At 43.5% G+C, this 24,610-nt stretch overlaps 1 protein-coding gene across 4 annotated transcripts; it reads right to left on the bottom strand.

Annotated features, from left to right (window-relative positions):
• Window positions 1-530: 530 nt before the first annotated feature.
• On the bottom strand, window positions 531-24,397 carry LOC118359925 (kelch-like protein 12). Of its 4 annotated transcripts, XR_004820777.1 has the most exons (13): window positions 24,132-24,397; window positions 21,267-21,512; window positions 20,388-20,541; window positions 13,427-13,644; window positions 3,797-3,946; window positions 3,464-3,578; window positions 3,230-3,336; window positions 2,953-3,148; window positions 2,625-2,783; window positions 2,414-2,512; window positions 2,106-2,292; window positions 1,790-1,993; window positions 1,483-1,617 (listed from the first exon to the last, which is right to left on the bottom strand). XR_004820777.1 is itself a non-coding variant. In XM_035738854.1 (12 exons), exons 2-12 carry the CDS (start codon window positions 21,453-21,455, stop codon window positions 1,491-1,493), a joined length of 1,695 nt encoding a protein of 564 aa, XP_035594747.1. In that variant the 5' UTR covers window positions 21,456-21,512; window positions 24,132-24,397; the 3' UTR covers window positions 531-1,490. The 4 variants fall into 4 exon arrangements, 3 of the variants coding, with proteins under 3 accessions (XP_035594747.1, XP_035594746.1, XP_035594748.1); XM_035738854.1 differs by lacking the exon at window positions 1,790-1,993 and having other exon boundaries at window positions 531-1,617; window positions 21,273-21,512; XM_035738853.1 differs by lacking the exon at window positions 1,790-1,993 and having other exon boundaries at window positions 531-1,617.
• Window positions 24,398-24,610: the final 213 nt, after the last annotated feature.

Raw genomic sequence — 24,610 nt, forward strand, 5'->3', positions numbered from 1 at the left:
GGCTCTGGCCTTGGGTCAGTCTGCTCTTATCAAGGATCACAAGATGACCCCCTTATTTGATAAACAGACTACAGTATTGATGTTTGAACAACATAAACAAATATTTACATATGCAGTATATGTGATTTGGTTCATACTCCATCTACATGTAGATATTGTTGTGAATTTGGGGGGTAGCCCGGTTGGAACTGAACCAGGCTCTCGCATTGGGGCAGTCTGTCATAAAGCTCTTATCAAGGATCACAAGACCACCCTCTCTTATGGGAAACACATCCCTGCCCCTCCAAACATCCATCCACACCCCTGATAGGCCCACAGTAGTGTCATCCCACTTCTGACTAATCAGTTCAGGGATTAGCCCAACCTGGACTCAAACCCAGGTCCCTGCGGGTGCGAGTGTCAGTCCAACACCTTAGCCATGATACCAAGAGGTCCGAACCCCTTGACAAAATCACTAGGCTTGTACTAAAGGTACACATCAGCATAACATTCTGAATTGCCTTCACAACTGAATACAAATATAAAAGTGCTAAATTATCACAATGTTTATTCATTTGTCAAGTAACAACAAAAGACGTCAGTTTTTTTTTTGTCCAAACAAATCCACTGTGGACAAATGCATGCACCATACACACATCAAAAAAATACTTTTTGCTCTTTTGCTTTATTAGCAGTGTTCTTCAGTCTGTCGCTGGGGACAAAGTGATTTTGACAAGATGACAGAACAGCAAAAGAGCAAGGAATCATGTGCCATTATGAAACGCTTTCCCTAAAATGTAATTCATTTCAAAATGTCTTTGATACATTGAAAATAATGACTGTGTCAGGCAAATACAAATTATTCAAAAAGTGATTTGTTTCTAAAAGCACTTTAGATAATAACAAATTCTACAAAGGGCTTTCTAATTGATAACCTGGCAAAAGCTAAATAATCATCATACTTGATGGTATGACAACAATCATCACAGTCCTAATGAGGCATCATGGTTGTTAGGTTCAATGTGGGCCACAGGGGCATAAGGCATATAGCAGCAGCAAACTGGAGTCTCTTGTGTTTCTTCTGCTCCATGGTTCATAACAGAAGTAGAGAAATATATTGCACTTTAAAAGATGAGTCAAAAATGTACCTCACAGGTAACCACTACAACGGGAACCACTAAAAGAGTGTCATGCGATTGAGTGGGTTGGGATGGATGTCTTCTTGGATGCCACAACTGTTGATGAGGAGACTGAAATAACTCATCTCTGTTATACACCCCCTGTCCCTTATCCATTGAATGCCAAGGGTTTTCCCATAGAAGTAACCAATCTCAGATGAGAAAGTCTGATAAATAATCAATCAAGAGACTTCGGAGAGGGCATATAGCACACTGGCTGCAAGTGAGTGATCCCTGTGTCACTCCATAGTAGTGGCACATAAATATCAAATTCAGATTCAGGACTAGCTGCCTGCCCTCTTCCTCTTCATCCGACTTTTTTTTAGGTAAATCTCACTTCTCTCGCAGGACACACACTCCTGCATCGCAGCGCTGTGTAGCCATGGAGGTGACCACCTCCCAGTTGTCAATCACTGGGTCGTAACACTCGATACTGCTCAGAAGGGAGTTTCCATCATACCTGGAGAGAGGACAAAAGAGCACAGGGGAGAATGAACAACATCATATGGCTGTGTTCAGTCACATCCTCATAATCGAAGACTGGACCATAAGGGGAGGTTGCTTTTATGATTCAGATATTACAATGTTATCTAAGCAAGAATAATATAAATCAATTAAAAGAGTTGTCATACATCATTTATATGAATAATCCCAACCAAAATGCATCTATATCTCTGTCAATACTGAAGTTGGGTACAGAGTCGTGGTCGGATGGTAACACTCCTGGCTCTATGCACATGTACAACTCTCAGCCGGAGACCGGGGTTCAATCCCTGTGTCCTCCCTTGACTCTGTATCTCCTCTTCACCTGTCTCCCCCATTTGTTTCTCATCTGTCTGTCATTAAAAGCAATAAACATATGAAAGGACAGTGAATTTCCACTCCTTTAAAATGTTGGATATTTTAAATATATTAAAGTCGGAGAAGGGTTGGGATGTTTAGGCTTACCCAGCTATGGCGTAGAGTCGTCCCCGGAGGACAGTAGCTCCCACGTAGCAGCGGGGAGTGGTCATACTGGCTACCGTGGTCCAATAGTCTGTCCTAATGTTGTAAAACTCCACAGAGTCAAGATGCGCTGTTCCATCGAAGCCTCCCACCACATAGATGTGGTCGTTGAGCAAGGCTACACTGGCCCCTGCAACAAAGATTATAGGCCCTTCAGACATACTAACCATAGCCATATGTAGAGAACCATACTGTATATAGTCTATATACAGCCCTGATACTATTATATTGTCATAGTCTGGAGTACTGACCTGAGCGTTTGGTAGCCATGGGGGTAACATTAGTCCAATGTCCTGTATGAGGGTCATACCGTTCCACTGAATTGAGGATGTTCAATCCGTCGTACCCACCTGCAACAAATTACATACATCCTTACTAAGGTCAGGGGGAAAACAGGTGGTATTTTACATATTTATACATCAACACCATTACAAACTTAAATAAAACATATTTAATACCCACCTAGACAGTATATGAGTCCACTAGCCACCACCAGGCCAGCCCCTTCCCTGGCTGTCTGCATGTCCCCCAGCATACTCCACTGGTCAATATTGGGGTCATATCGTTCCATGCTGGTGTGACGGCGACTACCATCAAAGCCTCCAGCAACATAGATCATATCTGTGGGCAGAAAAGTGAGAAAAGAAACATTCCAACAACTTTTTGGAAGTCTGCTTTAGATAACACTTACAGGGTTTTGTAACACCTGAGGACAGTCATTCTCTTCAGTGCTATTTGCTTTTGTAAACCCCATGACAATGAGGACTGTCAATCAGAGAAGATCCTTTACCTCCGAGTGTTGTCGCCCCGGCAAGACCCCGCCGTACATTCATAGTGGCGACGTTGTACCAGATACCATCCTCGTCGGCCGTGTAGTCCAAGCACTCCACCGAGCTAAGCCGCGATCGACCATCGTAGCCGCCAATCACGTACACGCGGTCATTGAGGGACACGGTAGCCACGTAACGCCTTTTCCGAGCAATGTTCTTTAAAAATATGCTTGGGATAAGTTAATCATGATCAGAGAATAGAGCCAAAATGTCTAATTTAAAAAAAATGCTACTTACAGGTAAAAAGCTCCACTCCTGAGTTTTAGGATCATACTTCTCAACAATATCTATAGGGGATTGTTGACTGCCGAATCCTCCAATAACGAGCAGGACCTCCTTGGCACCTTGAAGGAACAACAGTGAATCACTTCTTCACATCAATAACAAGGTGGCAACTCCCACTAAGCTTGTATTGTATCCCTATTATGAGGACAAGAAAAGCACCTCAAAAAAGGGAGGGCAGTGCTGTACCTAATCTGGCTTGGGTGCGTGGCCCCTGCATCTCAATCCTCAGCTCAGGTCTAAGGTGAAATTTCTTGGCCTCATCCACAAGGTCTCGACAGGGAAGACTGCATCGAATGAGGGGCTGGAACACGTCAGAACATATACAGTACTTTATCCAGACATTAATAACACATAAAACACCACAAAAGTTTATTCCCCTGCTCAACACTTGCGGCCTGTTTTCCAGGCTCACACTATTAATCATTCTCAATGGAGAATCTTTATTGAAAGTGGATTTTAGGCCAGGACTAGGTTTAATTTATGTACGGGAAACTGGCTGTTGATCTATTACTGCCTCACCTCTGAGTCGATAACGTCTGTGATATAGCGTGGAGTGAGCAAAGGCATCCGCACATGCTCCAGCATCTCCGATAAATACGTCTCCCTCTCTTTCCTATTGTGTTTAACCCAATTCAACACTGCCTCGAATACAGGCTCCTCTGAGTCCACCTGCAAATAGAGAAAATATGTATTGACAACCACACCCTGACAATAAAACCAAACATGCTTGTTGTAAAAATGGTAATCCTCGAGTATAACCACCCAAGGTCAAACATGCATTCAATCACACTGATTTCTTCACAGTAGATTCTACAGTTTTAAATCAACACGGTATTACAGTGTCTATAAGGGTCTACACTTTTCAGTTATAATTAACACACTGCCCAGTGTAAAGCCTTATTTGCATATTTCCCAGTGTTCCTTGCCTTTCTAGTGAATTGTGTTTCAAGACCGTATTTGTTAGTGACAGACACACATGGTTGTTGCATTCATTCATTTTCAGTTCTGTGGTCTTCACCCAGTGAGATTCTAAGCGAAAATGCTTTCATAATACACTTTTTTGACAATACAATAGGTATTTCATAAGGCCTTATACTGAGGGCCTGGTTTTACCCTAATACAGTGGTCTGAAATTCACAGTTTATACAGGCCATATCATGCCTTCAAGTCCACTTGTCCTGGCTTGCAAAGTGATATGTAATTCCAATTGTAATCCAGCCAGAGTGGGGATATCCAACATTTGGAATTCTTATTCACCCGCAACCTGCATTCAGAATGACTGCCAGGGTTGGGAAGACTAAGATATGAGACTTCCTAAAGCATATATACTTTAAAAACCATTTCAGTAAAGTGTGTAATGAGTCCAAGTAACAGATTGGATTAGTTTAGAAACATTTGTTATTTATATTTAAGTGGCATAAGATTAATTAAATAATAAATCAACGTACATGCAAGACATAGATATTGAAACAAACAATTCTAAAAATCTACCTGAAATAGAGCATTCTGGGAAATATGATAATGATGGGCGTGGTTTTGGTTCAACTCTGATTATTAATAGTGAAGGGAAACTGTGGCTTTCTGAAATTGTTCATTACTCTGCGCTTCGACTATCTGTTCACAATGCTCATTAGTGACATCAACCGGTCAGCAATAAATAGCAGCATGTGATTATCAGATATACATTTTTTCTCCACGGTTTTCATTAAAACTCAGTGGTGCAGCGGTAAGTTGTTAGCTTTAGTAGCCTATAATCAGTTGGAATACCAGATTTGCACCTTTATATCATACTTCCCTTTTTTGCCTTCAAGTTTACTTTTTTTCAAAAACTGAATCTATGGCATTATTTAGGATGCTTAAAACATAAGCTTTTACTATACTAAATAAAACAAAAATTAAATAAAACAAAAATTTGAACAACAATGCAGAAAGTGTGGTTTCACATAAAACAATTTTGAAAAAGGTAGGTCTTCAACGGGATTCGACCTCATAACCTCACACCCTCACATCCCCAAATGTTCCATACTCTACTTGCTAAGCTACTGGTCAGGTGAAAGTTTTTGTACAAAAAACTATAAAGTAAGTATGGTGTCCAGTAGAGGTCGGTGTTTGAAAGCCACTGAGAATCTAAGAAAGCACCGAAACCACAGCCAAATCAGTGGAATCTCGCAACACATATTTTGAAAAAGCACATGATCAAATGAAGCTTCGGACGTCAATGATGATTTGATTTGACTTCTGATAAAGTGATGTACGCATCGACACACACATTCCTCTGAGCTCCTGTATCAAATGTAACATCACTAGTTATTAACACCAACACTGGAGTTATTTTATACCAATAACTGTTAATTTAACACAGAGTTCATTTAACTCCTGAATCAACACTATACATTTTAGACCGAAAAATCAACACTAGGTAACACTGGCCAATTTTCTGTGTCCAAATAACTGAGATCAACTTCACTTCAAGAGAAAAGTCAGTCAGGTTTTCATTTATGATGTAGATACAGTCAACTAGGGCACAGTTACAAAAATAACAGGAAATTGTGCCTTTGATTTAACTAAGTGTACAGTGCATTCAGAAAATGTTCAGACCCCTTCCCCTTTTCCACATTTTGTTACATTACAGCCTTATTCTAAAATGGATTAAATCAAAAAATGCCCTCTTCAATCTACACACAATACCCCATGACAGTAAAAACAGGTTTTAGACATTTTTGCAAATGTATTACAAATAAAAAACAAATACCCTATTTACATAAGTATTCAGACCCTTTGCTATGAGACTCGAAATTGAGATCAGGTGCATCCTGTTTCCATTGCTCATCCTTGATGTTTCTACAACTTGATTGCAGTCTACCTGTGGTAAATTCAATTGATTGGACATTCTTTGTAAAGGCACACACAGCTGTCTACAGTATATAAGGTCCCACAATTGACAGTGCATGTCAGAGCAAAAACCAAGTCATGAGGTCGAAGGAATTGTCCGTAGAGCTCCGAGACAGTATTGTGTCGAGGCAGAGATCTGGAGAAGGTTAACAAAACATTTCTTCAGCATTGAAGGTCCCCAAGAACACAGTGGCCTCCATCATTCTTAAATGGAAGAAGTTTGGAACCATCAAGACTCTTCCTAGAGCTGGCACCCCAGCCAAATTAAGCAATTGAGAGAGAAGGGCCTTGTTCAAGGATGTGACCAAGAACCCAATGATTACTGTCACAGAGCCCCAGAGTTCCTCTGTGGAGATGGGATAACCTTTTAGAAGAACAACCATCTATGCAGCACTCCACCAATCAGGCCTTAGTGGTAGAGTGGCCAGACAGAAGCCACTCCTCAGTAAAAGGCACATGACAGCCCGATTGGAGTTTGCCAAAAGGCATCAAAAGAACTCTCAGACCATGAGAGACAAGATTCTCTGGTCTGACAAAACCATGATTGAACTCTGGCCTGAATGCCAAGCATCGCGTCTTGAGGAAACCAGGCACCATCCCTACGGAGAAGCATGGTGGTGGCAGCATCATGCTGTGGGGATTTTTTTCGGCGGCCAGGACTGGGAGATTAGGCAGGGTTGAGGGAAAGATGAACGGAGCAAAGTACAGAGAGATCCTTTATGAAAACCTGCTCCAGAGCACTCAGGACCTCAGACTGGGGCAAAGGTTCAACTTCCAACAGGATAACAACCCTAAGTACACAGCCAAGACAACCCAGGAGTGACTTCGGGACAAGTCTCTGAATGTCCTTGAGTGGCCCAGCCAGAGCCCAGACATGCACCCGATTGAACATCTCCGGGGAGACCTGAAAATAGCTGTGCAGCAAGGCTCCCCATCCAACTTGACAGAGCTTGAGAGGATCTGCAGAGAAGAATGGGAGAAACTCCCAAAATACAGCTGTGCCAAGCTTCTAGCGCCATACCCAAGAAGTCTTGAGGCTGTAATCGCCTCCAAACGTGCTTCAACAAAGTACTGAGGAAAGTGTCTGAATACTTGTGTTAATGTAATATTTCCGTTTTTTTTTATACATTTGCAAACATTTCTAAAAAACAGTTTTTGTCTTTGTTATTCTGGGGTATTGTGTGTAGATTGATGAGGGGGTGAAATGATTTAATCCATTTTAGAATAAGGCTGTAACGTAACAAAATGTGGAAACGGTCAAAGGGGCTGAATTACTTTCCAAATGCACCGTATATTACAGACATTTGATCACGAAAATCATAACAAACAAAAATACTTTGAATTCATAGGTAAACTATAAATAAAGTCCCATGGTTATAATTATATTTTTATAAAGAAATATATGCGCTGTGCAGTTAAAGACAGGAATTTTCAGAGCACAAAAGCATACTTAAATCAAATTGTCTTCCCCATAATTTCAGAGCCAGGAAAATCTGCACAGGGGGCCCCATTAATGGAGATTATTGCAGGTCTACACTTGCACTGTTCCTTTCCAATTTGAGACTTGGGAAAAGTGACCCCACCCTTTCAAAGACGACCCTGAATGGAGATCAGAAATGGACTCGAGGCAGCATGACTGTGTGCTATCTGAATTCACAAACAAATTCAGTACACTATGCAACTTTGGTAGCACTTTACATCAAGTTTCTCTTATAGCTCAGTATCATCATAATTACACCACCACGTTGTTACTTAGTTCTTCAGTAATTTTAGTTTAATTGCATGGAAATTGAATTGTAATTACAAAAGAGGAACAGTGACTTTTCCTATTACAAAAACCATTCAACTCCATTAATATGCATTTACGAAGTGTTAAGGTTTTCTTCAGTCGAAAGAGAGGAGGACCAAAATGCAGCGTGGTTATCTCGATACATCTTTAATAAAGATAATAACGAACAATACAAAATAGTAGAAACGTAACGTGAAAAAACCTAAACAGCCCTATCTGGTGCAAACAAACAAAGAGACAGGAACAATCACCCACGAAACACTCAAAGAATATGGCTGCCTAAATATGGTTCCCAATCAGAGACAACGATAAACACCTGCCTCTGATTGAGAACCACTCTAGGCAACCATAGACTTACCTAGACAACTCTACTATACCACAATCTCATAACCTACAAAAACCCCAAGACAAAACACACCACATACAGTGCCTTGCGAAAGTATTCGGCCCCCTTGAACTTTGCGACCTTTTGCCACATTTCAGGCTTCAAACATAAAGATATAAAACTGTATTTTTTTGTGAAGAATCAACAACAAGTGGGACACAATCATGAAGTGGAACAACATTTATTGGATATTTCAAACTTTTTTAACAAATCAAAAACTGAAAAATTGGGCGTGCAAAATTATTCAGCCCCCTTAAGTTAATACTTTGTAGCGCCACCTTTTGCTGCGATTACAGCTGTAAGTCGCTTGGGGTATGTCTCTATCAGTTTTACACATCGAGAGACTGAAATTTTTTCCCATTCCTCCTTGCAAAACAGCTCGAGCTCAGTGAGGTTGGATGGAGAGCATTTGTGAACAGCAGTTTTCAGTTCTTTCCACAGATTCTCGATTGGATTCAGGTCTGGACTTTGACTTGGCCATTCTAACACCTGGATATGTTTATTTTTTTATTTTTTTTTATTTTTTTATTTCACCTTTATTTAACCAGGTAGGCTAGTTGAGAACAAGTTCTCATTTGCAACTGCGACCTGGCCAAGATAAAGCATAGCAGTGTGAACAGACAACACAGAGTTACACATGGAGTAAACAATTAGCAAGTCAATAACACAGTAGAAAAAAAATGGGCAGTCTATATACAATGTGTGCATTTTTGAACCATTCCATTGTAGATTTTGCTTTATGTTTTGGATCATTGTCTTGTTGGAAGACAAATCTCCATCCCAGTCTCAGGTCTTTTGCAGACTCCATCAGGTTTTCTTCCAGAATGGTCCTGTATTTGGCTCCATCCATCTTCCCATCAATTTTAACCATCTTCCCTGTCCCTGCTGAAGAAAAGCAGGCCCAAACCATGATGCTGCCACCACCATGTTTGACAGTGGGGATGATGTGTTCAGTGTGATGAGCTGTGTTGCTTTTACGCCAAACATAACGTTTTGCATTGTTGCCGAAAAGTTCCATTTTGGTTTCATCTGACCAGAGCACCTTCTTCCACATGTTTGGTGTGTCTCCCAGGTGGCTTGTGGCAAACTTTAAACGACACTTTTTATGGATATCTTTAAGAAATGGCTTTCTTCTTGCCACTCTTCCATAAAGGCCAGATTTGTGCAATATACGACTGATTGTTGTCCTATGGACAGAGTGTCCCACCTCAGCTGTAGATTTCTGCAGTTCATCCAGAGTGATCATGGGCCTCTTGGCTGCATCTCTGATCAGTCTTCTCCTTGTATGAGCTGAAAGTTTAGAGGGACGGCCAGGTCTTGGTAGATTTGCAATGGTCTGATACCCCCCCATTTCAATATTATTGCTTGCACAGTGCTCCTTGGGATGTTTAAAGCTTGGGAAATCTTTTTGTATCCAAATCCGGCTTTAAACTTCTTCACAACAGTATCTCGGACCTGCCTGGTGTGTTCCTTGTTCTTCATGATGCTCTCTGCGCTTTTAACGGACCTCTGAGACTATCACAGTGCAGGTGCATTTATACGGAGACTTGATTACACACAGGTGGATTGTATTTATCATCATTAGTCATTTAGGTCAACATTGGATCATTCAGAGATCCTCACTGAACTTCTGGAGAGAGTTTGCTGCACTGAAAGTAAAGGGGCTGAATAATTTTGCACGCCCAATTTTTCAGTTTTTGATTTGTTAAAAAAGTTTGAAATATCCAATAAATGTCGTTCCACTTCATGATTGTGTCCCACTTGTTGTTGATTCTTCACAAAAAAATACAGTTTTATATCTTTATGTTTGAAGCCTGAAATGTGGCAAAAGGTCGCAAAGTTCAAGGGGGCCGAATACTTTTGCAAGGCACTGTAAAAATAACCCATGTCACACCCTGGCCTGACCAAAATAATAACGAAAACACAAAATACTAAGACCAGTGCGTGACAGACCCCCCAAGGTGCGGACTCCCGGCCGCACACCTAAACCCATAGGGGAGGGTCCGGGTGGGCGTCTGTCCACGGTGGCGGCTCCGGCGCGGGACGTGGACCCCACTCCAACAAAGTCTTAGTCCACTTACATTGCGTCCCTAGATTGGCGGCCCTCGCCGCTAACCTTGGCCTAGTAACCCTAACCAAGGGCCCCACTGGACTAAGGGGCAGCCCCGGACCGACGGACAGCTCAGGACTGAGGTAGCTCGGGGCTGAGGGGTAGCACGGGACTGAGCGGTAGCTCGGGACTGAGGGGTAGCTCGGGACTGAGAGGAAGCTCAGGACTGAGAGGAAGCTCAGGCAGGTTGATGGCTCTGGCAGATCCTGGCTGGCTGGTGGTTCTGGCAGATCGTGGCTGGCTGGTGGTTCCGGCAGATCCTGGCTGACTGGTGGTTCCGGCAGATCCTGGCTGACTGGCAGATCCTGGCTGATTGGCGGATCCTGGCTGAATGGCGGATCCTGGCTGAATGGCGGATCCTGGCTGAATGGCGGCTCTGGCTGCTCCATGCTGACTGGCGTCTCTGGCTGCTCCATGCTGACTGGCGGCTCTGGCTGCTCCATGCAGACTGGCGGCTCTGGCTGCTCCATGCAGACTGGCGGCTCTGGCTGCTCCATGCAGACTGGCGGCTCTGGCTGCTCCATGCAGACTGGCGGCTCCATGCAGACTGGCGGCTCTGGCTGCTCCATGCAGACTGGTGGCTCTGGTGGCTCCATGCAGACTGGCGGCTCTGGCGGCTCCTTGCAGACTGGCGGCTCCTTGCAGACTGGCAGCTCTGGCGGCTCCTTGCAGACTGGCAGCTCTGGCGGCTCCTTGCAGACTGGCAGCTTCTTGCAGACTGGCAGCTCTGGCTGCTCCTTGCAGACTGGCGGCTCTGGCTGCTCCATGCAGACTGGCGGCTCTGGCTGCTCCATGCAGACTGGCGGCTCTGGCTGCTCCATGCAGACTGGCGGCTCTGGCTGCTCCATGCAGACTGGCGGCTCTGGCTGCTCCATGCAGACTGGCGGCTCTGGCTGCTCCATGCAGACTGGCGGCTCTGGCTGCTCCATGCAGACTGGCGGCTCTGGCTGCTCCATGCAGACTGGCGGCTCCTTGCAGACTGGCAGCTCTGGCGGCTCCTTGCAGACTGGCAGCTCTTTGCAGACTGGCATCTCTGGCAGCTCCTTGCAGACTGGCAGCTTCTTGCAGACTGGCAGCTCTGGCTGCTCCTTGCAGACTGGCGGCTCTGGCTGCTCCATGCAGACTGGCGGCTCTGGCTGCTCCATGCAGACTGGCGGCTCTGGCTGCTCCATGCAGACTGGCGGCTCCATGCAGACTGGCGGCTCTGGCTGCTCCATGCTGACTGGCGGCTCTGGCTGCTCCATGCAGACTGGCGGCTCTGGCTGCTCCATGCAGACTGGCGGCTCTGGCTGCTCCATGCAGACTGGCGGCTCTGGCTGCTCCATGCAGACTGGCGGCTCCTTGCAGACTGGTGGCTCTGGCTGCTCCATGCAGACTGGCGGCTCTGGCGGCTCCATGCAGACTGGCGGCTCCTTGCAGACTGGCGGCTCCTTGCAGACTGACAGCTCTTTGCAGACTGGCAGCTCTGGCAGCTCCTTGCAGACTGGCAGCTTTTTGCAGACTGGCAGCTCTGGCGGCTCCTTGCAGACTGGCAGCTCTGGCTGCTCCTTGCAGACTGGCAGCGCTGGACAGGCGGGAGACTCCGGCAGCGCTGAATAGGCGGGAGACTCCAGCAGCGCTGAACAGGCAGGAGACTCCGGCAGCGCTGGAGAGGAGGAAGGCTCTGGCAGCGCTGGACAGGCAAAGCGCACTGTAGGCCTGGTGCGTGGTGCTGGCACTGGTGGTACTGGGCCGAGGACACGCACAGGAAGCCTGGTGCGGGGAGCTGCCACCGGAGGGCTGGTGCGTGGAGGTGGTACTGGATAGACCGGACCGTGCAGGCACACTGGAGCTCTTGAGCACCAAGCCTGCCCAACCTTACCAGGTTGAATGCTCCCGGTCGCCCTGCCAGTGCGGCGAGGTGGAATAGCCCGCACTGGGCTATGCAGGCGAACCGGGAACACCGTGCGCAAGGCTGGTGCCATGTAAGCCGGCCCAAGGAGAAGTACTGGAGACCAGATGCGTAGAGCCGGCTTCATGAAACTTGGCTCGATGCTTACTCTAGCCCGGCCGATACTAGGAGCTGGTATGTACCGCACCGGGCTATGCACCCGCACTGGGGACACCGTGCGCTCCACAGCATAACACGGTGCCTGCCCGGTCTCTCTAGCCCCCCGGTAAGCACAGGAAGTTGGCGCAGGTCTCCTACCTGGCTTCGCCATACTCCCTGTGTGCCTCCCAATAAACTTTTGGGGCTGACTCTCGGGCTTCCATCCACGCCGCCGTGTTCGTCTCTCCAACTCTATTCTCCTATAACCCTCTTCGCACTGCTCCAGCGAATCCCAGGCGGGCTCCGGCACTCTCCCTGGGTCGACCGCCCACCTGTCTATTTCCTCCCAAGTCGTATAATACAGACTTCGTTGCTCCTGCTGCCGCTGCCTGTCACCACGCCGCTTGGTCCTTCTGTTACGGTTTTCTTCCGTCGAAGGAGAGGAGGACCAAAATGCAGCGTGGTTATCTCGATACATCTTTAATAAAGATAATAACGAACAATACAAAATACTAGAAATGTAACGTGAAAAAACCTAAACAGCCCTATCTGGTGCAAACAAACACAGAGACAGGAACAATCACCCACGAAACACTCAAATAATATGGCTGCCTAAATATGGTTCCCAATCAGAGACAACGATAAACACCTGAGAACCACTCTAGGCAACCATAGACTTACCTAGACAACTCTACTATACCACAATCCCATAACCTACAAAAACCCCAAGACAAAACACACCACATAAATAACCCATGTCACACCCTGGCCTGACCAAAATAATAACGAAAACACAAAATACTAAGACCAGGGCGTGACACAAAGGCTACCTAATGGCTACCTAATTTACAAAGGCTACAATGTAACAACAACAATATTACAATCCAATTAGAGCTTTAAAACACAGGTATAATACCTCATCAAATCCAAAATCCTTTGTTTACCTGGATTTCATCGCATTTAACTAGTTTATCAACCTCGTTCTGGCAGAGCAGCATAAACTCCTCATGTTGAACAACCTCAGGAAAGTGCTTCTGAGAGAAGAGCTCAGCGGCCTGCATCAGGTCAAGGCAATTGTGGGTCTCAGCAAAGTCCCGAATGCCCAGGCAGTTTGTGGGATCAAGCTGACTATCCAGAAAGTCACAACATGCTCTTTTCACTCCTGAGGAATACAAAGAAGTGCAGGACGTTAATTTGTGAAATAATGTTGAAGTATTTAAAACTATATGTAACTTTTTGGGCAACCTGACAAAATTCACATAGAAATGTGTGTTATATTATCTGTCACTCTCATTAAAAGCAAGTCTAAGAAGCGGTAGATATGTTCTATGTGTGTCATTTCTTTGCTTCCCGTTGTTTTTGTGTCTTTCACTTTTGGTTTTGTACATCAGCTTCAAACAACTAAAAATACAATATTTTTGGTTATAGAAAATATATTTTGCAGCGGTTTAGATGGTACAATGATTCTCTACACTATACCTGCTTGTTTTTTTCACAAACTGAAATTTGCAACCTGGAAATGGCAGAGCGATTTCTGACTAGTGCATCTTTATTTTGCTAAAAACGAACAATGTTTCAACTATATTATCAAATTAGCAACACATTAGCCAATCATATTGCATAAACCTGATAAGGGGTGCTGATGGGTGTGCATTTCCTTTTACAAAGGAGCAGATTTAGATTGAACTGTTATACAGGTGTTTTGAAAGCCAAGAAGAAAAAATAAAAATTGAGTACAATACAATGATATAATTTACTTTATTGGGACTGAACGCTTAGTTTAGGCTGCCAAGCTTGCTAGGACAGAACAAATACAACAAAGGCCAAAGCCTTTGAGCCCAACAATGGCAGGAGTCTCTCACAGCCTACCCCACCCAAATTTAGAGGCCTTTGAAGCCCCCTCCCACTGTTCAGTCCATCCACTGGCATTTTATACCAGAAATCTGCCTCTAGAAAAAAGCTTCTCCCAAGTGGGTGTGACACCTACAGTGGGGCAAAAAAGTATTTAGTCAGACACCAATTGTGCAAGTTCTCCCACTTAAAAAGATGAGAGAGGCCTGTAATTTTCATCATAGGTACACTTCAACTATGACAGAAAGACGGGGGGAAAAAAATCCAGAAAATCACATTGTATTGTAGGATTTTTAATGAATTTATTTGCAAATTATGGTGGAATATAAGTATTTGGTCAATAACAAAAGTTTATCTCAATACTTTGTTATATGCCCTTTGTTGGCAATGACAGAGGTCAAACGTTTTCTGTAAGTCTTCACAAGCTATTCACACACTGTTGCTGGTATTTTGGCCCATTCCTCCATGTAGATCTCCTCTAGAGCAGTGATGTTTTGGGGCTGTTGCTGGGCAACACGGACTTTCAACTCCCTCCAAAGATTTTCTATGGGGTTGAGAGCTGGAGACTGGCCAGGCCACTGCAGGACCTTGAAATGTTTCTTACGAAGCCACTCCTTCGTTGCCCGGGAAGTGTGTTTGGGATTATTGTCATGCTGAAAGACCCAGCCACGTTTCATCTTCAATGCCCTTGCTGATGGAAGAGGTTTTCACTCAAAATCTCATGGCCCCATTCATTCTTTCCTTTACACGGATCAGTCATCCTGGTACCTTTGCAGAAAAACAGCCCCAACGCATGATGTTTCCACCCCCATGCTTCACAGTAGGTATGGTGTTCTTTGGATGCAACTCAGCATTCTTTGTCCTCCAAACACGACGAGTTGAGTTTTTACCAAAAAGTTATATTTTGGTTTCATCTGACCATATCACATTCTCCCAATCTTCTTCTGGATCATCCAAATGCTCTGTAGCAAACTTCAGGCGGGTCCGGACACGTCTGGCACCGCAGGATTTGAGTCCCTGGCGGCGTAGTGTGTTACTGATGGTAGGCTTTGTTACTTTGGTCCCAGCTCTCTGCAGGTCATTCACTAGGTCCCACCGTGTGGTTCTGGGATTTTTGCTCGCCGTTCTTGTGATCATTTTGACCCCACGGGGTGAGATCTTGCGTGGAGCCCCAGATCGAGTGAGATTATCAGTGGTCTTGTATGTCTTCCATTTCCTAATAATTGCTCCCACAGTTGATTTCTTCAAACCAAGCTGCTTACCTATTGCAGATTCAGTCTTCCCAGCCTGGTGCAGGTCTACAATTTTGTTTCTGGTGTCCTTTGACAGCTCTTTGGTCTTGGCCATAGTGGAGTTTGGAGTGTGACTGTTTGAGGTTGTGGACAGGTGTCTTTTATACTGATAACAAGTTCAAACAGGTGCCATTAATACAGGTAACGAGTGGAGGACAGAGGAGCCTCTTAAAGAAAATGTTACAGGTCTGTGAGAGCCAGAAATATTGCTTGTTTGTAGGTGACCAAATACTTATTTTCCACCATAATTTGCAAATAAATTCATTAAAAATCCTACAATGAGATTTTCTGGATTTTTTTCTCATTTTGTCTATCATAGTTGAAGTGTACCTATGATGACATTTACAGGCCTCTCTCATCTTTTTAAGTAGGAGAACTTGCACAATTGGTGGCTGACTAAATACTTTTTTGCCCCACTGTACTACCTGTCTCCCCCTGTCTGGTACAGGTACCCTCGCTACACTCCCCCCTCTCTCCCGAGCTATCGCTCGCCTTCAGCACACACGCACTGTTGTGGCGAGTGACTCTGAACTTACAGTGGCTAGCCCCAAGTCATTATCCTCTACGGGATCAGTGTCCCTTCACCGGGATGATTGAGCTAACATGTGCTAATGTGATTAGCATGATGTTGTAAGTAACAAGAACATTTCCTAGGACATAGACTTGTCTTATATGGGCAGAAAACTTAAATTCTTGTTAATCTCACTGCACTGTCCAATTTATAGTAGCTATTACAGTGACAAAAATACCATGCTATTGTTTGAGGAGAGTGTACATCAACAAAAATCTTATCACGGCAACTGGTTTGATACATTCACCTCTGAAGGTAAATAATGTACTTACATTCAGTAATCTAGCTCTGATTTGTCATCTTGAGGGTACCAGAGATAAAATGTAGCATAGTTTTGTTTGCTAAAATCACATTTTATATTCAAATGTAGGAACTGGGTTCTAAAGTTTCTGAGACTGCACTTATGAAGGTGGTAAATGGCCTTTTAATGGCGTCAGACCGAGGCTCTGCATCTGTCCTGGTGCTCCTAGACCTTAGTGCTGCTTTTGATACCATCGATCACCACATTCTTTTGAAGAGATTGGAAACCCAAATTGGTCTACACGGACAAGTTCTGGTCTGGTTTAGATCTTATCTGTCAGAAAGATATCAGTTTGTCTCTCGGAATGGTTTGTCCTCTGACAAATCAACTGTAAATTTCAGTGTTCCTCAAGGTTCCCTTTTAGGACCACTATTGCTTTCACTATATATTTTACCTCTTGGGGGATGTCATTCGAAAAACATAATGTTAACTTTCACTGCTATGTGAATGACACACAGCTGTACATTTCAATGAAACATAGTGAAGCCCCAAAATTGCCCTAGCTAAAAGCCTGTGTTTCAGACATAAGGAAGTGGATGGCTGCAAACTTTCTACTTTTAAACTCGGACAAAACAGAGATGCTTGTTCTAGGTCCCAAGAAACAAAGAGATCTTCTGTTAAATCTGACAATTAATCTTGATGGTTGTACAGTCGTCTCAAATAAAACTGTGAAGGACCTCGGCTTTACTCTGGACCCTGATCTTTCTTTTGACTAACATATCAAGACTGTTTCAAGGACAGTTTTTTTCCATCTACGTAACATTGCAAAAATCAGAAACTTTCTGTACAAAAATGACGCAGCAAAATGAATCCATGCTTTTGTTACTTCTAGGTTAGACTACTGCAATGCTCTACTTTCCGGCTACCCGGATAAAGCACTAAATAAACTTCAGTTAGTGCTTAATACGGCTGCTAGAATCCTGACTAGAACCAAAAAAATTGATCATATTACTCCAGTGCTAGCCTCCTACACTGGCTTCCTGTTAAGGCAAGGGCTGATTTCAAGGTTTTACTGCTAACCTACAAAGCATTACATGGGCTTGCTCCTACCTATCTTTCCGATTTGGTCCTGCCGTACATACCTACATGTACGCTACGGTCACAAGACGCAGGCCTCCTAATTGTCCCTAGAATTTCTAAGCAAACAGCTGGAGGCAGGGCTTTCTCCTTTAGAGCTCCATTTTTATGGAACGGTCTGCCTACCCATGTGAGAGATGCAGACTCGGTCTCAACCTTGAAGTCTTTACTGAAGACTCATCTCTTCAGTACGTCATATGATTGAGTGTAGTCTGGCCAAGGAGTGTGAAGGTGAACGGAAAGGCTCTGGAGTAACGAACTGCCCTTGCTGTCTCTGCCTGGCCGGTTCCCCTCTCTCCACTGGGATTCTCTGCCTCTGACCCTATTACAGGGGCTGAGTCACTGGTTTACTGGTCCTCTTCCATGCCATCCCTAGGAGGGGTGTGTCACTTGAGTGGGTTGAGTCACTGACGTGATCTTTCTATCTGGGTTGGCGCCTCCCCTTGGGTTGTGCCGTGGTGGAGATCTTTGTGGGCTATACTCGGCCTTGTCTCAGGATGGTAAGTTGGTGGTTGAAGATATCCCTCTAGTGGTGTGGGCGCTGTGCTTTGGCAAAGTGGGTGGGGTTATATCCTGCCTGTTTTGCCCTGTCCGGGGGTATCATCGGATGGGGCCACAGTGTCTCCTGACCCCTCCTGTCTCAGCCTCCATTATTTATGCTGCAGTAGTTCATGTGTCGGGGGGCTGTTATTTCTAGAGTACTTCTCCTGTCTTATCCGGTGTCCTGTGTGAATTTAAGTATGCTCTCTCTCTCTCAGAGGACCTGAGACCTAGGACCATGCATGAGGACTATCTGGCATGATGACTCCTTGCTGTCCCCAATCTACCTGGCCGTGCTGCTGCTCCAGTTTCAACTGTTCTGCCTGCGGCTATGGAACCCTGACCTGTTCACCGGACGTGCTACCTGTCCCAGACCTGCTGTTTTCAACTCTCTAGAGACAGCAGGAGCGGTAGAGATACTCTTAATGATCAACTATGAAAAGCCAACTGACATTTACTCCTGAGGTGCTGACTTGTTGCACCCTCGACAACTACTCTGATTATTATTTGACCATGCTGGTCATTTATGAACATTTTGACTTCTTGGCCATGTTCTGTTATAATCTCCACCCGGCACAGCCAGAAGAGGACTGGCCACCTCTCATAGCCTGGTTCCTCTCTCGGTTTCTTCCTAGGTTTGGGCCTTTCTAGGGAGTTTTTCCTAGCCACCGTGCTTCTACACCTGCATTGCTTGCTGTTTGGGGTTTTAGGCTGGGTTTCTGTACAGCACTTTGAGATATCAGCTGATGTAAGAAGGGCTATATAAATACATTTGATTTGATTTAAAGTTTGAACCCCTGCTGTTTCTGAATTTGGGTACATCATTTTAGGCAAAAATTGGAAAAAAGCATCCATTCCTTAATCTTGTTCTGCACACCTCCAAAACTAAGGTCATGTGGTTTGGTAAGAAGAATGCCCTTCTCCCCACCGGTATGATTACTACCTCCTCAGGGTTTAGAGCTTGAGGTAGTCACCTCATACAAGTACTTGCGAGTATGGCTAGATGGTACACTGTCCTTCTCTCAGCACATATCAAAGCTACAGGCTAAAGTTAAATCTAGACTTGGTTTCCTCAATCGTAATCGCTCCTCTTTCACCCCAGCTGCCAAACTAACCCTTATTCAGATGACCATCCTACCCATGTTCGATTACGGAGATGTAATTTATAGATCGGCAGGTAAGGGTGCTCTCGGGTGCCTAGATGTTCTTTACCATTCTGCCATCAGATTTGCCACCACTTGCTCCTTATAGGACACATCACTGCACTCTATACTCCTCTATAAACTGGTCAACTCTGTATACCCGTCGCAAGACCCACTGGTTGATGCTCATTTATAAAACCCTCTCAGGCCTCACTCCCCCCTATCTGAACTATCTACTGCAGCGCTCATTCTCCACATACAACACCCGTTCCACCAGTCACATTCTGTTAAAGGTGTGCTCCCTCTCCGGCCTCTAGGTCACCAGGCTGCTCAATATGGTGCACACCTGTCACCATCATTACGCGCACCTACGCGTCATCAGACTCACCTGGACTCCATCACTTCCCTGATTACCTTCCCTATATATGTCACTCCCTTTGGTTCCTTCCCCAGGCATTATTGTTTCTGTTTCATGACTGTGCGTTGTTCGTGTTTCTTGTTTTGTATTATGTTGCGTTTATTTATTAAAACACTCACTCCCTGAACTTGCTTCCCGACTCATCGTCAAAAAAGGTCGCCAAAGCACACACATCCCTGGATCGCTCGTCTTTTTTTTTTCATTTTAATGGCAGCTAGCGACTGAAATGAGCCACAACAAACACTCAATTATGGACACTCTTACTGAGAGTTGTGGCTGCTTCACGTGATGTATTATTGTCTCTACCTTCTTGTCCTTTGTGCTGTTGTCTGTGCCCAATAATGTTTGCACACTGTTTTGTGCTGCTACCATGTTGTTGTCATGTTGTGTTCCTGCCATGGTATGTTGTTGTCTTAGGTCTCTCTTTATCTAGTGTTGTGGTGACTCTCTTATTGTGATGTGTGTTTTGTCCTATTATAGATAGATATATTTTTTAATTATTTTTAATCCCAGCTCCTGTCCCCGCAGGAGGCCTTTTGGTTGGCCGTCATTGTAAGTAAGAATTTGTTCTGACTTTCCTAGTTAATGTTTTTTTTTAAGTAAAACAAAATGGTACTTTATTCAGCAGAGTACATACTGTGGATGTAAAGTATAGTGCATATAGCACACCCTGTCCAAGGGTTGTCATATTATTTTTTGACTTCTCAATTTACCTTTGAGCTGCAGCAGACAGGCAGCAGGAAGCAGTTCCTGGACATTCTCCACTGTGACCAGGACTGTCTCTGTGTAAACAAAGTCCAGCAGGATCTCCATGGTGGACGCAGTCAACCCCTGAATGTCTACGAAGGATTTCCCTTTCTCTGACAGCTGCAAAAGAACAACAGCAAAGACAGACACGTCATCTTAAATGACTAGTTACTAGTAGTACCAGTTAGTAGTCTCTCTCGCCAAACCCTGGATGCTCCGCACACTCCATCTGGCTGTGAGAAGAGACTAGACTAAAGGGGAATACATCACACAAAAAATATAAATGGTTTATTATTTGTCATACATGTGTAGGAAGCAGTGAATTATAGTCAGCTTTGTTAGTAAAAGAGCAATGCTCACCTGATTATTCATAGAGGGCTAAAAATGTTAAAGGAAAGAAACTAGGTCAACTGAGCTGCAGAGAAATAATTAGCATTGGACTATTTCTGCTATGCACTTTCATGGCTTTTTCGTGGTTGTGAATATGATCCATGCAATTTAGTTCCAAGTTTTTATTAAATGAATAACCAGATGGCAGTCCGATAAGACACCGAAAGACAAAAAATGAATAGCAGTTTAATTTCAGCCTACACAAATCTTAGCTGGGTTCTAAGCACAAGGGATATGTAGAAACTATTTTGGTAATGTCAACCTCAGAATCAGTAAATCAATTATTCCCTGTCTCTTTCTGCATATAAAGAGAACCACCAGCAAAAGTATTTAGAAAGTTATTATTGCTGATGACACTGGTGATCAGTCTGGTTAGGATTAGATTTCCGGGCAACCTTTTTTTGTCCTGGTTTTGTGAGGAGTCACCTCTACATTATCGCCAGTCTTGTGCTTACAGTTACCTCGCTGGTGAACATGGCGCAGAAGTAGTCACTGCAGGCTGCCAGGACAATGCGGTGCACAGGAAAGTCAGTATTCTCCACTCTCAATGTGATGTCACAGAGTGTGTTGCTCTTACGAAGTGCGTTCATGGCATTGAGGATGGATTTGGCATGGGAGTTGGTCATGATGTCTTTGGGAGCCATGGTACTGTACTTGACAAGAGGGCCTCAAGTTTCAAGAATCTCAACGTGCTGCAATATCTGGCAAAAACAGAAAAGCGCGATTGAACATAGTTTGCAGGCAAAGATGACAAATGATGATACATTACATGAGACCTCAACCACTGAGGTTCACAGCTGTTTAATGTGCAGGCAAAATACATGTTTTTATTTCACCTTTATTTAACCAGGTAGGCTAGTTGAGAACAAGTTCTCATTTGCAACTGCAACCTGGCCAAGATAAAGCAAAGCAGTTTGACACATACAACAACACAGAGTTACACATGGACAAACATACAAGAGAGCAAACATACAATCAATAATAGAGCAGAAAAAGTCTATATACAGCATGTGCAAATGAGGTAGGATAAGGGAGGTAAAGGCAATAAATAGGCCATGGTGGCAAAGTAATTACAATATAGCAATTAATAAACACTGGAATGGGAGAATGTGCAGAAGATGAATGTGCAAGTAGAGAGATACTGGGGTGCAAAGGAGCAAGATAAATAAATAAATACAGTATGGGGATGAGGTAGTTGGATGGTCTATTTACAGATGGGCTACGTACAAGTGCGGTGATTTGTGAGCTGCTCTGACAGCTGGTGCTTAAAGCTTGCGAGGGAGATATGAAATTGTGTGCCAACATAATGTGTAACGTAACTTATATGAAAAGTAATTACTTATATTTTGCAACATTTTCTTCAAACCTGAAAATGCTGTGAAGGCACGCCCATTTTCTGAAGAATTGCATTATGGGCCCTCAAAGCACGGCAATTGTATCCACTGCTTATTTAGGATTTTATTTGTATTTATTTTTCAGAGAAATTGTTTTTATTTTTGTATTATTATTATTTTATTTTACATAGGGGAACCGAAGTACATATAAAGAATATGCAAAGGACAATTGGGCTAGGGGGTACAATATCACATTACACAAGGACCTCAAGGGACATACATACATGTATAATTCTAAAAGCTTTTTTGTTGGTAGAGTATTTAATTGTCTTTAAAATATGTTTCAATTTATTTTTGTAAGGTAAGAAAATGTGTTTTATTTGTACATTTACATTTATAAATAATAATTTTGGCCAAAATAATAATTACGTAAATTAAAATTACATAAAATTGTTTCCACTTATTTATATCATAGGTAAAGAATCAGTGTACATCTTCATAAATGTGTTCAATTATAAATCTACTGATGTCTTGCCACAGATTTCTTACATGAATACAATGCCAAAAAAGATTCAACACTGTTTCTGGGTGGTCACTACAATATATATATTTTTTTACATTTTTTAAAACTAATTCATATAGTGAAAAAAAAAAAGAAACTTCCTTCATTTTGTTAATAAGTATGTATGTGTAGCAACATCCAACCTTTTTTCCAACTGATATTATCAATAAAACCATTCCAATAAAGCATGACATAAAGTATAGATACAACAACCTGTTGGAAAAAAAGGCTTGTATAGCTCTATTGTTGTTGAATGGACCAAAAGAAAAACAAATCTTTCCTACCAATGAGTCAACAGGGTTAATCATAGGTATGTTTTTATTTAACCTTCATTTAACTAGGCAAGTAAGTTAATAACACATTCTTATTTACAATGACGGCCTACCAAAAGGCAAAAGCCCTACTGCGGGGGTTAAGGTCATGTTCTGAGGATCAGGTCTTGACATTTTCCTGAATAATAAAGCAACACCTGAGGGAATGGCATCTTAAACAATTGAAAAATCTTTAGGCGTGACAGGGATCTTAAAGTATACTTTTATGAACTGGGTGGTTTGAGCCCTGAATTCTGATTGGCTGAAAGTCATGGCGTATCAGACAGTATACCACAGGTATGACAAAACATTTAGTTGTACTGCTCTAATTATGTTGGTAATCAGTTTACAATAGTAATAAGGCTCCTCGGGGGTCTGTGGTATATGGCCATGGTCAATATACCACAGCTCAGGGCAGTGTCCAGTCACTCCGCGTTGCGTTGTGCATAGGAACAGCCCTAGCCGGCATATATTGGCCATATACCACACCTCATCGGACTAAGAATACTTGTATTTTGGCGAATGTAGTATGACATCCGGGAACTTTTGGCATACTAACTATATCCATACTATGACCAATAATCATACTACATACTTAAGTACGAGTATTCGAACACAGCTGGATTCCGATAGCTAGCTAACGTTCCATTTATTTGGCTAAACTGGTGTAGCACATGGGGATGTGTGGAACTTACTCCTCAGTCTGAAGTGTCCCCACATGCGCCAACAAATTGCTATATTTTCGCGTAGCGCCGACTGGCTCGCTTTAGGGGGGGTCACGTGTGCCAGCAAGGCAGAGGTTCCGAGTTAGTGCCAGGTATGGGCCGAATTGGAAGGAAGTTGTACTCGTTAAATAAGCTACGTTACATTGGCCTACGTCCAATTTGAGTTTGAATTAGATTTACTCAAAGCAAGGATTTTAAATAAGATGTCACCTTATGACGTTTTCCATCTTCAAATAGCTAACTAACTAGCAGGTGGTTATGCCAAGGCCAACTAGCCGCAGATAACCGTTGCTAACTACGAGTTAATGGTTTGAATGAATATGACAGACAAACTACCAAATAAGGAACACGAATGGCACACACAGTATCAAGCAATACAACTACCCACCACCTAGCTAGATAGCATTAGCAAGCTAACTAGCTAACTCCAATGCAATGATGGCAGACGTCCAAGTCACAGTTGAGGATGCCAAATGTGATCCATGGTAGCGTGTGCTTTCCTGCAATAGTGTGGGCTATTGCGAATGAGTTTTTCAAAGTAATTACTAACAAAATATGAATTTCAAGGATGTCGCAACAAATCTTGCTGGAAAGCCTTCCGCAGTCAGTGTAGCCTTTGACAAAAACACGATGACTATACGTCACGACTCACATACGCACAAGCAGACCTCTAATGTGAATGTGCATGTTTTTCATTCCTACTATATATACAGTACCAGTCAAAAGTTTGGACACACCTACTCATTCAAGAGTTTTTCTTTATTTTTACTATTTTCCACATTGAAGAATAATAGTGAAGACATCAAAACTATGAAATAACAGCTTCTATCTCAAGGCCATCAGACTGTTAAACAGCCATCACTAACA

The sequence above is a fragment of the Oncorhynchus keta genome, chromosome 27 (genome assembly GCF_023373465.1).
Source record: "Oncorhynchus keta strain PuntledgeMale-10-30-2019 chromosome 27, Oket_V2, whole genome shotgun sequence".
Lineage (NCBI taxonomy): Eukaryota > Metazoa > Chordata > Actinopteri > Salmoniformes > Salmonidae > Oncorhynchus > Oncorhynchus keta.